At 38.6% G+C, this 13,502-nt stretch overlaps 1 protein-coding gene across 1 annotated transcript in view; it reads left to right on the forward strand.

The window, feature by feature from the left end:
* CCDC91 (coiled-coil domain containing 91) overlaps positions 1-11,242 on the forward strand; it is a 218,620-nt gene extending 207,378 nt beyond the window's left edge. Inside the window, exon 15 of the mRNA XM_090147900.1 lies at positions 10,953-11,242. Within this exon, the coding sequence (XP_090004026.1) occupies positions 10,953-10,958 (6 nt within the window). The 3' untranslated portion in view covers positions 10,959-11,242. The remainder of the gene's footprint in view (positions 1-10,952) is intronic.
* The last annotated feature ends 2,260 nt before the right edge of the window (positions 11,243-13,502 follow it).

Here is a 13,502-nt window from a genome sequence, read left to right on the forward strand (position 1 = left end):
CTCTGCATCTAACTCTCCAGTCTCCATGGGGCAGATAGTCTAGGATATTTTTGAATATACATCACTTAATACCAGCTGTTTATCTCACTCTGTGAAGAACATCACTCAGCTCTTGAACTGGAGTTCACCCCTCTCTGGTGTTAGCTCTCCACCATATCTCGTCAATGTGATTATGTATATGTTCATATTTAATACAAATGGGATCATTACAGTGCAGTGCTCAAGGGCCTGATGGTGTAAATATTTTTGGAAGCAGAATTTGTCTTTGTAATACTGAGACTCCCAAGAAAAGAGTGCAGCTTTAGCAGCTCCCTTGGATTCATGCAGATATACATTTGACCCAAAAACAAATCACTTCCTACCCCTTTATCCCACTCCATGGTGACACACAGAATACCATTTTTCCAATTTTAGGAAATCACACTGACAAGGATCCTTTACAAAACATTTCTTTACAAAATGAAACAATTGTTTTTCCATTATATTGACATTTTTCTCTGTGGAAACTGCAAGGGAAAGAGCTCTGCCGAACGTATCTTGCTTTTTTGTCTTTTTAATATATGCTGTCTGGAATTAGAGAAAGGTATTCTACACCTAAACATGATTAAAAACCATATAAGTTAAGTCGTTTTGAGCTGAGTGCATGTTATAAAAGCCACTGTGAGTCACAGGCAATTTTAAAGTCTCAGTTATGTGTGGTCCTTGTTTGGAGAGTATTAGGCATAAAGTTGTCAGACTGGAGCGCTAATGGGCACACTCAGTAGGTGTGATTTATGGGACTTTTTGCCTTCTGAGGATGAAGTCATGCAGTGTATCAGAGTTGCCTTGAAAATGAAGCAATTAAATTTTGTCATCTTTCTTCCAAAATTGTCCTGAATTTGGGTGAGTGCAAGCATGGAGGAATGAAGAGAAGGGGTTGGGAGAGAGAGTTGATTAGATTCCATATGTTGATCAATGCTTATAATACTTTTTTTAAAGTCTTTAATTGAATTGCATTTGCTGAAGCCTGGTGCCATGACTGGAGGCAAATAGCACATCTTTTACTTGCCAGTTCTATTTATATATCTGTGAAGTAGATCACTGTAATGTGTACAGATGGGCAATAACTACAAAATTATTGCATAATTTTTCAAAATTTTATGATTGCTTTTCCTACTTCCTCTTAGAATAATGGTTCCACTGTACAGCCTGCAGACCATTCACTATATCTTTCGTATATTTTACCACTTCAGCAGATTTTAATTTATTGGAGACACACTAGAAGTGGTAGGTAAATAATCTACAGAACAAATCAGATCTATAAGACAAGGAAGACTTGAACCAGTATTAAATTGCTTTGGAGATCACTTCGTAAATGCAAATATATATGATTTTTCATCTCTCTAACTTGGCAGAAAAGGGCAGTAAGTGTGTGTGGGGAGGAAGTTAACTGAAAACCACCCACCACCAGCTTTACAGAATATAGAACAGGTCTGTGATAGGATGTCTAGTGGGATAGAAAGTGTTTTTGTACAATTTGCAGGTTTAAACCTGACTCAGGGAAAGTTTCAGACATTCTGAGAGAAATCCAATCCTCTTTCAAGGGAGTAAAGCAGTTTTGGTGTTGCCACCCGGGTAGTCCTGACCTGTGTCTGTCTTTGTATTGTCCCTTCTACAGTCCTATCCATTTTGCTTCCATTTCTGAAATGATGATGTATTATATTTCTTTTTTTCCTGAGTTGTGATTATGAGTAAGTTAATTTGTGAGAGTATGTACAATCCATCACTCGTTTAAGTCCGTTGAAGTCTTAGAGTTGATAAAATCTGTACTGGATATATTCCTAAAACAACTGGCTAGTGGCAAAGAGAAGCTGGAATTTCAATCCCGCTTCTATGCATTATCTGGTACATTGTCAAAGATCATCTTCTTCTCCTGAAGGCAGAGCTAAGTGCTTTTGAGCAATATGCAGGTTTCTTAGTCTGACTTCTGAAAACTCTCAAGTCTGCAATCCTAAGAACCACTAATAAAGAACAGTATAAATGCCAGTTTGAACTAACTGATGAAACTTTTTCTGTTACTGGCTTAGGATTCCATGAATGGCCCTCCAAACTTGAACCTAAATATCCAGAAATATATTCCATTTTGGGAGCTCTATTAGAAATTTCTCTCAGAGACCCTTAATTTTCAAAAGGGTTCAAGGAACTAGAGATCTTGACTTACAAAATTGCTACATGCTGTATATTTAAATACATATAAATACCACAGTCTTATTGGGTAAACCATCCTTTCATTTATGAAATACTTAAACACAGCACCTATGGAAGGTAAAACTGTAGAAATATGCTTTAGAGTTAAATTCCCGTTCATCATTCTTTGTTTAATCTTTATAAACAAAAATACCTGAATTAATAACTTCTATACCCACATTGGGCAACAGTGGGTTTTTGTCCACGCTGTTTAATTTTCATACAAACCTGGAACGTGAAAGATCATTTCTCATTTTTTGTTCCATAATTTTGTGATATTTCATGTGTTACATAATACTGTAACAGGTTTCATCTCTGATACTCATTTTGAATAAAGGATGTATGTTATGTTTTGTTCACGTTTCCCCAAAGCATAAGGGCTCTGACTTTGCTGGATGCATTGTCTCATCAAACTAGAACTACATACTTAGTCGCATTTCACTTCTTAACACTGTTATGGACAGACTTAACATTCTCTAAGGAAAGTTTGTTTGTATTTTTTTCACTGTAATCAGCAGTTTCAGAAGAAGTTGGCAGTTTCACTCAGGGGCCTCCTGTACCCTGACTGAAATCTCTCAGGTTTTAGCCTAGGTTTTCCATAGAACAGAGGAAGGTAAATCTGTCTGATGCAAACACCAAAAAATCATGAGGTTTCCCTTTCACATACAGACAAGTAAGAAGTCAAATTGTCTTAGATTCTCAGTCTCTTTGAAATGTTTACTCTTGCCTTTTCCTCTTTCTGTATTTTTTTTAATACTTTGACATAGTCAGATCTTTCACCATATGGAATTACTTCTACCTTCCCTCCTGGTACACACTTTCCCACTCCACATGATGACATGTGACCACTCAACTCATAAACAGGAGTTAGGGAAACAGAGGTTAAACCACGGGCACCAAAAGTGGTTTTGAGAATGCACATGTGGAAAAAGTGGGATAATCCACAAGCATGTGGTTTGTTGACCATCTGCCTCATGGTCTGAATGTATAATAAGCCGTTCACCCAGAGTTTACAATAGAAGGGATACAATGTTTTTTTTCCTGGTAAAATACTCTGCATCTTGGCTTAAAAAGCATGTTTGCTTCCCTTCCCGTGGTGAGGTACAGGTGCTGCACACTGCTATTATGGTCAGTCTTTTCAGTAAAGTTTCCACACAGGCCAGGATCGTCTTGATCGTGATGAATTGCCTATATTCCAACTCACTTTTATCTTTTTCCTCCTGCAGCCCCATCTAGTGGCTCACTGCCTCCGTACATCTGCCATGTATCCTACCCACACACATATATGAATGACAAATGTGTAAATAGTTGTATACACCGACGTAGTGTATAAAAAATGCACAGCTTCACCTGCATGCATATACAGTATTGGGCAGAATTTGAAAGGCATTTAGAATCACTCAGGCATTATTTAAGAGCCCGAGAGCTTCTACACGCAAGGAAAATCACCTCGCCTTCTGGTAGCAGAGAGCTGAGGTACCCCAGCCCCCGAGACACAGGAATAGGTCACCTGCTAGGTGCCTGGGCATAGTCCCTGCCACCAGCTGAGCCTGCTTAAAAGCCGTCTGCACTACTGCCTCACAGGCTTGCCACACAAAGGAGCTGATCTCACAAAGCTCGTGCCAAGTAGGTCAGGAGTGGCTCTCAAGTGCAACCGATAAGAATGATAAGATGTATTTTGGAAGCAGTGAAAGGTAGTATCTTCCAAAATGGTGTAAACTATCATGGAGAGGAAAAGCCAGATTGCTGAAAAAGGAAGTCGCCCCCTGGTTTTTGCACTTAAACTTGTCCTTCTCAAATGTAACCATACAAATTTGAATGCTTTGTCAGTTGTCTCCCCAGTTAGCCTTACTTCCACTCTTCTGTTTCTTTTCCGACCAGTGTCAGATACATGAGCACTATGGCACAGTTCTGCTCCCTTTCACCATTTACTTCAGGTGCCTTTTCTCAGGTGTTCTAAACTCTTAGTCTTTCTTCACTCTTATTCTTTCATTGATTTAGAATTTCCATTGTAAACAGGCCTAAGGTGATTAAACAAAGGAAGAAGACCAGCTAAGAGGATAGGAGAATGAGACTAATAGGAAATATAGTGCCTCCAACAGGAGTCAAGAGTGGATAATGAAACCTTAATCTTATGAGGAGCTGGTGAAACATCCTCAATACCTATGTCCCACTTTTGAGAAATGATGGTCAGCACCTCCTTCCAAAGAGTCACCTTTTGACTTCAGATAACTCCTCCTTTAGCTGTGACTCTAGGTTAGCATACATGCTGTGGGAGGCTCAGCTCCTGGCTCGCAGTGAAAGGTTCAGCAAAGACACTTTAATACAGCTGCTTACTAGAAAGGAGAGTCTAATGATGCAGGAGGACAAAAACTGTGTGAGACACTTAAACGGGTAAAGCAACTTCAGAGAAATTATTAACCAAAAAAATTTTCCAGAAGTGCAGAGCTGACTTCAAGGTAGGACTTATTTATGTAATCTTCCACCTGGGATGTTAGCAACAGACTAGATCCACAGTTATAATTAACCACAGAGGCTGCTGTTAGTCAAGAATTGCTCCAAAGAGTGTGGGACATGGGACACAGGGCCATGTTTATGGTACAGCCCAGGTAATCGCTTTTCCTGCTGTTCCCTCTTATGTTAAGGGGGGGACCCTCTGCATGGTTTCTAGATCTGCCATTCAAATTCTCACTTCCTGTCACCACACTCGTTGAAGTAGCCACATCTTTTCACAATATAAAGGTCTAATAGGAATGGGACAAGAGCTAGTGAGATGAGGCTTAGAGGTTTGGCTCTCAGGTCTGCTGCTGTCAGACTTAATGCAGAACATTTCATCTTCCTTGTCATAGTCTCCCACCTGCAAAAAAAAAGCAGAGTTAATAATATTTAATTACCTCCTGGTACTAAATTTCAGTTTAATTAATGGGTTGCAGAGCACTTTGAAGTGCTCACTTGAAATAGGCAAACAATAATTAACATTGCATATTTATTTAGCGAGCTTTCCTTACCAGGCACAATCTGCCTAAAATTCCCCTTTCAATAACTGTTTGCACTGCTCTAGGAAAAACAAAGTGGTTCATCCAGTATGTTTTCTGTGGGAAGGCTTTTTACTGCATGAATCAGGTAGCTGAAACTTGAATAGATGAGCTGCCAAGACAAGGGGCAGACAGGCTTCTGAATGGGAGGGAGAGATGAACAGATACATAAATGTTCATGCTCCCACAGAAGCACGTGTCTTGTGCCACTCAGCCTGAACAACACAATGACAAAGCTGATCTTCACTTCTGAGCTTGTCCAAAGCCAGTCCCTCTGGTGCTCGTAAGTATGGGTGAGTGTGAAAAACACCAAGATAATTTGTTCAGGAAAAGATACAGCTAGTTGTTATAGCAAGTTGCACTCTTTTTATGGAATGGTTGCGGCACAAGTGATGCAAGGTGAAATGCAGCCACCTACAGCAAATGAAAGAGTACACAAGAAAACAGTCTATCTGGGAGACTTTGAAGGATCCTGATTACTAGATGTACCTGCACAGCTGGAGAGAAGGTTGAGTATTAAATGTGGCTTGAATGATGAACAAATAATTTCTCAGAAAAAAGCTGTGTACTTTTGGATAGGACTGAACAAAATAAATCTAGGTCAAAACGTTTTCTATGGGGAAACTTAGTCCAGATTGACTGATATTTTCAAAATGCTGCTCTGTTGCTCTTTTTTCACTTCCTTAGCCCCAAAGTGAGACTGGAGGTTCCTAAAACCTCTGCCTGATGTTGTAAGTGAGAAGGGGGTGGTTCAAAGCAAACCTCTGAAATTTGATTCCTAAACCAAGCAGGCTTTGCCTAGTTAATCTGTAAAGTATCAAACACTGAAGATTGCTCTTAAAGCCTGTTGTGAAAACCTGCCTCCTAAAAGAGAGAAAGGCATAGGGTAAATTGTAACCACATTTCAGTGGTATTCTGGGATCAGGAGCTCAACTGCATTGGTCAGGCCCTGGAGAACAAAAAATAGGAAAACACACCTGGTGAGCCTCCTGTGCTGATAATGTTACATAACTTCTGAAGAGATCATGTTGTTAGGAGTTGGACTTGATGAACCCTTCCAACTCTGGATATTTTGCGATTCTATAATAGAAGAAAATCACATACTGAAATGTCTTCCTAAAGGTTTTTGGAAAAACTAGAGCTATTTAATGATAGTGATACTTTTTGTTTGCTTATGTCGGCATTTCTAACTGAAACTTTCATAAAATGTGAGACAGAATCCTCAAAATAAGAAAATTAGTTTTAAAATCATGGCATTTCTAGAATAAATAAGTAAATAAATATTGAGTTTTTACTTTACCTCCCAATGACCTTCTGATATTTAAGGTTTTAGATCTCCTTTTCAAGCTGCCTTCTGTAATCAGTCAGGCTGGAAAGCTGTTTGTTTTTCTTTCAGAGAAAGCAGAGTTTATAGAATAACCACATGTTTTTGTCAGCTGAAATTGAAAGATCATTAAATGAAGAAAAACTCAAAACAAAATCAATAGAGATGTCAAACCCAGAGGGTCTTCCTTCCTTCCTTCCAGCAATAAAGCTCTCGCAGCCCCATTTAGTCCAGCACCCCAGCCCCTAGTGAGAGCTCACAGGGGCAGGGTCATCTGGGTAAGGGGATGCAGGAATGTGGGATGGGAAGGAAGCCCATGCTCCAGGCCCACCACCTAGGCTGCTGGCCTCTGCAGAAAGTACATGTGCCCACCTTGCCTCGCAGCAGTTCCAGGAGCAGCTTTAACAAGACTTAAGATGCTGCCTGCATGATGATCTGAATAAAAATTTGAATGAGGCTGGAACAGATTTCGAGTTGTCACTGAATTCAAAAACAATTCAAGCAGTAAGATCAGACTTGTCCCTATCTTTGGCTGAAGCTGACCACATGCAGAAGTGCCCTCTAATGTTGTTCATGAAAAAGAAAGCCTGCGTGCTCAAGCAAGGCTTGTGATATCTGCAGGTGTATTTTTCTTGGGAAGCTAAATTTCTAGAGAAACAAAAGTTTTGGTTAGTTTTATTTGGCAAGACAAAAATGCCATCCTAGAGGAAGACTTTATTTAGAAACTTTATTTTTCCTGTTAACACAGATATTTTTTTGAAAAAAGTTAAAAGGTTCAGAAGTTCATTGGAGAATTTATTGTATTAGAAAAAAAGTGTGCTATAGTTTTAAATAATTTTCTGTGATACTAACTAGTCTAAAGTAAGAATTTATATGTTCAGTGCAAAAGGAAAAGAGAATTACTGTCTGTTAACCAAACGCCTTGCTTTGCTAGAATGAGCTATGTAACGTGGAATTCCACTGATGATTTTTATTTCTTAGTGGAATGAGCTCTAATGACTTTGGTTGCTGAAGTTTCCTTGCTATAATGGAGAAACACTTTTCACCATTGGGAAGATTCTTCTTCAGACAAAACCAGGAATATTCAGCAAGCCACAAGATCAGCTACTAGGTGAAGCTGGCACTTGAAACTAGGAAATGAAAATAGTGTACAGTCTTCATACATGCCCAGCAGGCAATGAATCTAGATGGTTTTGGTGTGGCAGATAAAAGGTCACTATGAAATGAAATATTAATCTTTTTTTCTACACAGCCAGAGTTCACAAAATAAAACTGCTGGTGCAGCGCCTTTTAATATCATACTAAAAATAGGATTCCACTACCGTACATAATATATCACATTCTAAGTACTTCAGCTTTAGGAAAACTACAGCAAAGGTTTTGCTAATGGAGAGAATGCAGAAAGGGCAAAAGTGGAGTTTCCTAGTATCTTAGAAAGGCAAAAAAGACACAAAGGAAGCATCTTTTAATAACATGGAAGTGACTTAACAAGAGAGCTTGTAAGAAAGAAACAAGAACATAACACAGGATAATTAGAAAAGACCTCTAACTAAGGCCCACTACTCGGATGGAATCAGCAAATATTGCACTGTTTGTTGTGTGTGACTGCTGGAACAAGTGGGAACACCACAGTTTCCTCTAATATTTGAACTTACTTCCTCAGCCTCCAAATGATCAGATCCAGAAGTAAGTTCACAGCACAGGGAATAGCAAGAAAACTTGTTATAACACCCAAAACCAAACATGAGCAGAAATGTAGCAAGGGCTTCAAATGACAGTTTTGGAGAGCATGGTATAAGGACTTCTTGCAGAACGCATCTGTGCCTCGTTCTCTGATCACGTGAGCAAATGTATGTGTGCAAGGGAAGCAGCTTGCTTGTGACTTGTATGGGTCCCAGAGTCCAAAGCTCATACAGGGAGCCTCAACCTTCAGAAGGCAGCTGGGAGTTATTACTGTGGGTGGCTTCTTAGTTTGTTTTTCCTCAGAGGATCCTCAGACACTTCAAGCAGCTACAGCCAGATTAGATAACCCCATTGCAATTCCTGCTATATTGCAGGTGAAACAATAAAAAAGTATTAAGTCAGGAACATTCATCTGTATTGAGAGATTTTTAATAAATTACAAATAAATATATCTGCTTCAGTCTTTTGAATTCTACTCTCTTGTGTTTAGCTATGTGTTTTCAGTTGAAACAAAATCTCTTTGAGTTGTAGACCCAACAAAATCATGAGCTATTTTTATAAAAATAAAAATAATCTGAGCTGGGATTTAAAGTAAGGTGTGGTGGAACTGCGAGGGTGAAAAGTTCGACTGTGTATCAATAGGCAGTGGGGAGCTATTCGCAATTTCTTTACTTTCCATTCAGCAAACATAAGATTTGCACAGGGAACATGATGCCACATCTCTTTCTGCAACTTTCTGTTTTAGACGTAGTTTGTGCATTTCCCAGCAAAAAATCAAAAGCTATCATCAGGCACTTTGGCAAAAGTGGACAGAATGACACAGAATTTTACATTTGAAATTGAAGTGCTGCCCAAGTATTAGGTTTAACACCATGTGGGAAAGGGTCTGGGAGGATAGTTCTGAGCTGACTGAAGCACAAGCTAGAGGAGACATGTACTCTCAGGAAGGCAAGGAAAAGGTGAAAAGGCATGGGGGATGGAAAGGAAGATTGGTAAAGAAACTGAAAAAGATGAAAACTTTGGAGATGGAATAGATTGGAGAGGACAAGGAATAGAAGATAGGAAAAATCCAGACAATTTGTCCATCCAGAAAAAGAATCACAAACAAAAAACTAAACAAAAAAGCAATCTCAAAGTGTAGATAATCACTTTCATTGTCTGTTTTCACTAAACTTTGGATGAGTGGAGGAATTAATGCTGTAAGAACTGTATTGAAGAAAACGGGTTTAGCAAAATGGACTGCTTTGCTTATGGTAGTTTATGAACAAGTTAAATGCTCAAGACTCCTGCTCTGTCTCCTTAAATACTGCATTATTGCAAAAAACTTTCTGCAGATAAGTATATTTAGTAAACACATAGATTTCGATCTTTTATTTCCTTACAGCCTATCTTCTCTCTTTTTTTCCTTACCCTGTGTCATGTTTGTGAGGAGGAGGACTCATATCTCTGCAAGGCAAAAGTACAAAATAGGAAGAGTGATTGATAGATGATATTTTATGAGCAAAAAGTATATTTAAATGTTAATTTCCTTGTTATTATCATGGGGAAGAATCTAATTATTGTGAAGCATTTCTAATAAATACAGTGTTTTTCTGTTGGCTATTGTGTTTCAATGAAATCCAATGCTGTTGATTAAAATACTTTGGTTATTTCTTGATGAACTGGGCATCATTACAGCTTTAGGGGAAAAAAAAAGGAAGGAAAAAAAAAAGTGATAGTGGTTCCAGACAGCTATTTGTCCTGAATTCCCTGCAGCAGATTCTTTTTCTCTAGTCAGGAAACTCTAACAACTCTACATGAATGAGCCAAAGGAAAGCAGTGGTTTTGTACACTTCCCTAACATTCATGTGGCTTGGGCCAGTCTAGAGGCTTGGAAGTCTTGCTTGGGGACTCTGAAACTTGCATTTTCAAAGTACTCGATAGACATTTTGGATAGAGGACAACCACCTCTTTTCCCTAAAGTCCTTCATTTTAAGTTTTCCATTAATACTTATTTTTTCCAGTCGTCCCATCTCAAAGAAGGGTTGGAGATTTTCATTCAATGCTGAAGCTGTCAATCAAAATTGCTATTTTTTTTTTTAAGATTCTTTCTGAAATCCATCCTCTCATCTCCGTGCACATGATTAAAATTGATGACAAAGCCCATGTCGTTCATAGCTCCAAATGTCCTGTCTGATATTAATATCTCCCCTCACAATAGTCAGGTATATTTTTTTTATCTTACTTTCACCTTTCTTCATGTCTTTTATGTCTAAAAGAGATCTTCATCTCCTTTTTCATCCTCCTATGGCAAACAGGTACTAACACATTTAAAACTGCAGTGAAACAGCAAGCAGCAACAACCAGTGCTACACTGGAAGGGAAAGTTCAGGACTAGTAGGGCAGTTTAAAATAAACAGGAAGTCTTGGATACTCTTATTTAATATAACTGAATTCTGTTTCACCTCTCTCTTTTATGAGTGTAATACACTTTTTCCCCAGGTTATCTCCTCGTTCGCTCCATCCAGCAAGAAAAATTTCTTGCTTTTGAACTTTAGATTTATAGAAAATATACTTCTGAGCTATTTTTTAATGTTTTAAACCTATTTCTTCAGGCTATCTAGGTTGTTTTTTGTTGTTGTTGTTGTTTTGTTTTGTTTTGTGGATGTGCTTTATTTATTTTTACTATTTCTATTTTCATGCAGCCATGATGGCCTGTAAAGAACTGCTCTCAGTCTTGCTTAGATTACCCCAAGAGCACAAAGTGCTGAAGATTGAGACTGTAAGTGAATCTCCTCTCAATCCGGGACTGCAGAAGGACTTCAATATTTGGCTAAGTTTTTTCCTACTCTTTTATTATTCTGATTATTCAGTAGGGCACTACATTTTCCAGGTAACTATCTCCTCCATCAAAATTGTGTCCATTGTGCATTTTTTTAAGGTGCCTTTGAAGTCAAAACAATAACAGTAACAAAAATCAAATAAAAAGTGTTAACACGCCAAAATCATTAGTCTGGTTCTGTCACATTGCTTTACTCATCTGTACCTCCAAATGTCAGCTGGCACTGTGTAGCTGATGTGTACTATGTTTTGCATTCATCTGGGCACAAAAGTTTGTCTAGTAGAGGTTTCCACCTTTGCTGAGTACATTAATCCCTGAAAGGCCGAAGGGTAACATAAAATTGAGGAAGAAAAAGGATAGTCTTAATTTTCTTAAGATCAACTCACAAAAGTTACATTTGTTTTGTTGAATGGAGAACATTTCTAAAATTTATTCTAACTGAGATGTGTGTGAATGTTTAAGCCACATGTGACATCTGTTGAAAATAAAGATTTATTTTGGCTGAACTCTCTGTATTAGTAGATAGATATCCTTCTTTGAACTAGATCTTAGTTCATAGCCTTGTGCTGCTATGGGATTAATTTCAAAATTTATATTTGTTTTTAATATGAAGAAATCACTTGCGGCTGATATTTTAAAGTCTTTGTATTCTTTGGATAGGCAAGCTACAGAAAAGTGATAGGAAAATTAAAAAGGACTGAAAACAACAATAATTTTAGATAACATTGTCTACAATTTTCTCCTTTCTGTTTGAAGGATTATCCTAATCCTGCAGAAGTTACTGGTAGTCTTGCCATGTAGTGGAGTTTCTTGTGTTTATTGTTGCCAGTCTCTTGCTTGTGGACATGTTTGAGCTCATTGTTTCCTGCTAGAAAAAACTGTCATGACAGTGCACAGACATGTAATCAGTTTTCATATTGCTGTCTCTTGCTGTGACTCTTCCTTCCTAGGATATTCTTTGGACTGTTGGATCATTTTTCACCTGGCTTTTCCCAGGGGGCAAAATGAATGCTTGCAGACACAGAGAGATAGAGAGCAGGAGAGGAGATCAGTGTAGAGGTATCGATTGGTAGCATTTGGATAGGCCAGGTTTCGGTGATGGTGAGTGACTCAAACAAGATGTTCCAGCCACTCACTCCACCCTGTACTTTCCTGACTACCTCTGCGGTTTCTTTCACTTTATGCTGTAGCTTTTTGTCTTCTCTGTGATTCTCCTACGTGTTGCACACAAGTTTGCAAAGCAAGAAATAGTCCTCAAAGGAAACTGTCATTTGAGCACATCAACAGTGAAAGAAGCAAGACTAAAAGGCAACACATTCAAATGCAGTCCAGCAGTAAATCTAACCCAACAAGAAGTCTTCCTGCTCCCCTTCTGTGCTTCCAAATATCCAGTGCACATCAATGAATTAAAAAAAAAAAAATCTTGAAAGACCTGAGAATGCAATTGTTTACTGGGAAAACACATGGCTAACCCGAATCTCAAAGCTACTGTTTTCTCAGCACTTGTACGATCATGAACAACTAGCATAGAAAAAAAATTGCTCCCCTTCCCCACACAGAAAGAGGCAGATGAGGTGGTCAATGAAAGATGTTCCTATGAATTTAGTGCATACATCATTGTCCTGGTTTCAGAGTTGCTTTTCTTTGTAGTGTCTGGTGTGATGTTATGTTTTGGCTTTGAGAAAAAAATAATATTGATAACACACCAATGTTTCAGTTGATGCTGAGCAGTGCACTACAGAGCCAAAGACTTTTCAGTTTCTTGGCTTCTTGTACTGTCCTGCCAACAAGGGGACTAGAGGGGAACACAAGGAGCTGAGGAAGGACAGAACCAGAACAGCTGACCCAAAAAAACATCTATAAAACTGAAGGGAGCTGGCTGGGGGGCAGCAGCTGCTCAAAGACTGTAGAGCATTGGTCAGGGGTGGTGAGCAATTGCCTTATGCATCACTTGCTTTGAAAATATATATACATATTTCCATGGAAACTACAACGGATACAAAGAGCACTTACATAACACTATTTGATAGAGCAAATTCTTAGCTACAAAACACTGTCTTTCAACATAGTCAGCACCATTAGGTATGCAATGAACAGCAGCCTGCATGCCACAGTTATAAAAATCTTCATGGCTGACCAGAATGTGATTCGTTTTTCATGTTTCTATTGCCACTGCTGAAATGCCACAACCCATCTTCTCACTGTGCTAACAACTGTTTAGTCTCTATAAACATTTAGCAAGTGTTAATGAATGTCAATGGGAGCAATTTTTTTCACACGGAGGAATTTAATGATATAACTTTTCTTCATATACACTTTCATGTCAGACTCTATTTTGTTTGAGCGCCACTCTGCTGCCATCTGTTATACAGCAACAAATGGTGTATTGGTGGGAAGGTTCAACTTCTACTGC

This window comes from Phasianus colchicus, chromosome 1 (assembly GCF_987193195.1).
Source record: "Phasianus colchicus chromosome 1, bPhaCol1.hap1.1, whole genome shotgun sequence".
Classification (NCBI taxonomy): domain Eukaryota; kingdom Metazoa; phylum Chordata; class Aves; order Galliformes; family Phasianidae; genus Phasianus; species Phasianus colchicus.